The sequence below is a fragment of the Meles meles genome, chromosome 8 (genome assembly GCF_922984935.1).
Source record: "Meles meles chromosome 8, mMelMel3.1 paternal haplotype, whole genome shotgun sequence".
Taxonomy (NCBI): Eukaryota; Metazoa; Chordata; class Mammalia; order Carnivora; family Mustelidae; genus Meles; species Meles meles.
The window spans coordinates 57,100,768-57,103,067 of NC_060073.1; the positions used below are offsets into that span (position 1 = coordinate 57,100,768).

The window sequence follows — 2,300 nt, forward strand, 5'->3', positions numbered from 1 at the left end:
GGAGGATTTGGACCCCAAGACACATCCGTCGATATGGTCAAACTGCAGAAAGTCTGAGATGTAACAAACAACCTTAACCTGTTCCTTCCTGACCCTTTCATGATCTAACAATCATAGAAGCTAAGTATCATTGCCCTTTCTATCCTGAGGGCAGTGACCACTCCTGGTCTTCCACTGTTTGACTTCACTTTACTCTGGTTCTATTTCCTCAAAAGCTACTCAAGGACCCTCATGGGAAGTTTTGGGACTAACGTCTCTAGCACTATCAGCTTCACACTAACAGGCTTCCCAGAAATGGAAGGCCTGCAGCACTGGTTAGCTGCCCTCCTCTTGCTGCTTTATGCTATCTCCATCCTGGGCAACGTCCTAATTCTCTTCATCATAAAGGAGGAGCAAAGCTTGCACCAACCAATGTACTACTTCCTGTCTCTGTTGTCTGTCAATGACCTAGGTGTATCCTTTTCTACATTGCCCACTGTCCTGGCTGCCTTGTGCTTTCATATCCCAGAGACTGCCTTTGATGCCTGCCTGATCCAGATGTTCTTCATCCACTTTTTCTCCTGGACAGAATCTGGGATCCTTCTGGCTATGAGTTTTGATCGCTATGTGGCCATTTGTAACCCCTTGCGTTATTCTTCAGTGCTCACTGATATCCGTGTGGCTCACATGGGCATATCCATCATCATCCGCAGCTTCTGCATGGTCTTCCCATTGCCCTTTCTTCTGAAGAGGCTACCTTTCTGTAAAGCCAACGTGTTAACCCATTCCTACTGTTTGCACCCAGACCTGATCCGCCTGCCTTGTGGAGATACCACCATCAACAGCATGTATGGCCTGTTCATTGTTATCTCTGCCTTTGGTGTAGACTCAGTGCTCATTCTCATCTCCTATGTGCTTATACTGCGCTCTGTATTGGCCATTGCCTCCCAGGAGGAGAGGTTGAAGACACTCAACACATGTGTGTCCCACATCTGTGCTGTGCTCATCTTCTATGTACCCATGGTTAGTGTGTCCATGGTTCATCGGTTTCGGAAGCATGCCCCTGAGTATGTGCACAAGTTCTTGTCCCTGGTATATCTTTTTGTGCCTCCAATGCTCAACCCAATTATCTATTCTATTAAAACTAAAGAAATTCGTAAGAGGCTATACAAAATGTTTTTGAAGACTAAGCACTGATCAAGGAGAGATCTTCTGGAAAGCCAGGTGCCCTAGAAATTTGTTGTTATTGCTGATTCTTGGGTATTCTTGGCCCTGGAGGGTTTCAGTCCCCTTCTGTAAATGGACCTATGATGAGGTACCCTCCATTAGTTGTGTGGTACAGCCTGTTGCAATTAACTGTGTCACAGGTTCTCATAGGTGATTTCTGTCAGAGCTAACAAGGAAGAGGGTCTTCAGTTAGACTCTTTTATTTGTCCCAATAACCAATTACACCTATGCTTTCCAGTAATTCTCAAAACAGAGAAAAACTTACGTAAACCACACTATAACTGGAGATTATGTTACTTGAGATCAATGGTATAACTGAATATATTTTAAAGGAGTAATTCTTTTGAGTATCTTTAAACTTGAAAAATTAAAATACACAGTAACTGTGACCAACTTTTCACTATTAAAATAAATACGAATATTCCCGAGTCTTGGAAAAAGAAATGTATATACTTTTCATTCTGACTAAGCAATATAAGTAATGTTAATACTTGAAATTTACAAGTTCAAACCAGGAGAAAAGTTTTGTGGAAAAGATCATATGCTGTCATCCCTTGGGTAGAATGAGGGGATGATTAACTTTCTTCTAGGGAGCCAGTAAGCCCTCTATCTGGAAGGTTAACAGACACCAGTGATGGATGGTGGGGCGAGTCTGCTTCAGTGGCAATGCCACTTTTGACCACAGTTTGCTGGAACATGGATTTTCATGGCCTGTAGTGAGCACCAAGCCCAGAGACTTAGCACTTGCTAGAGTGGCTAAAGAATATCAGAACATTCAGAGAGCACAATCCCTTTAGAATAACAGCCATGAGGCGAGAGGAATACTCGGCAAAGTCATGCAAAACACACATAGCACAGTCATATGATCAGTTGGCAGAGGTACACACAAACATGGCGGCTTTCATTGGACGGTGCACAGGCTATGGGATAATTTGACTCTGTTGGATGATTGGTAAAAGCAGACACTGAGGCAGAAACATATCAATTTTAGAGAAATATCCTTTTCCATGTTTTTTTCCCTCAAAAGATCATGAAATAGCATTTCTAAAATAAATCCGTAAGGACTGAGTGACATGATATTGCCCTAAACAGCA

General features: G+C 42.7%; 1 protein-coding gene across 1 annotated transcript; it reads left to right on the top strand.

Moving 5' to 3' along the window:
* Window positions 1-231: 231 nt before the first annotated feature.
* On the top strand, window positions 232-1,121 carry LOC123949342 (olfactory receptor 51I2-like). Its single transcript, XM_046016754.1, is given in 2 exon segments — window positions 232-1,071; window positions 1,074-1,121. Coding segments are annotated over 2 exon segments (888 nt in total).
* The last annotated feature ends 1,179 nt before the right edge of the window (window positions 1,122-2,300 follow it).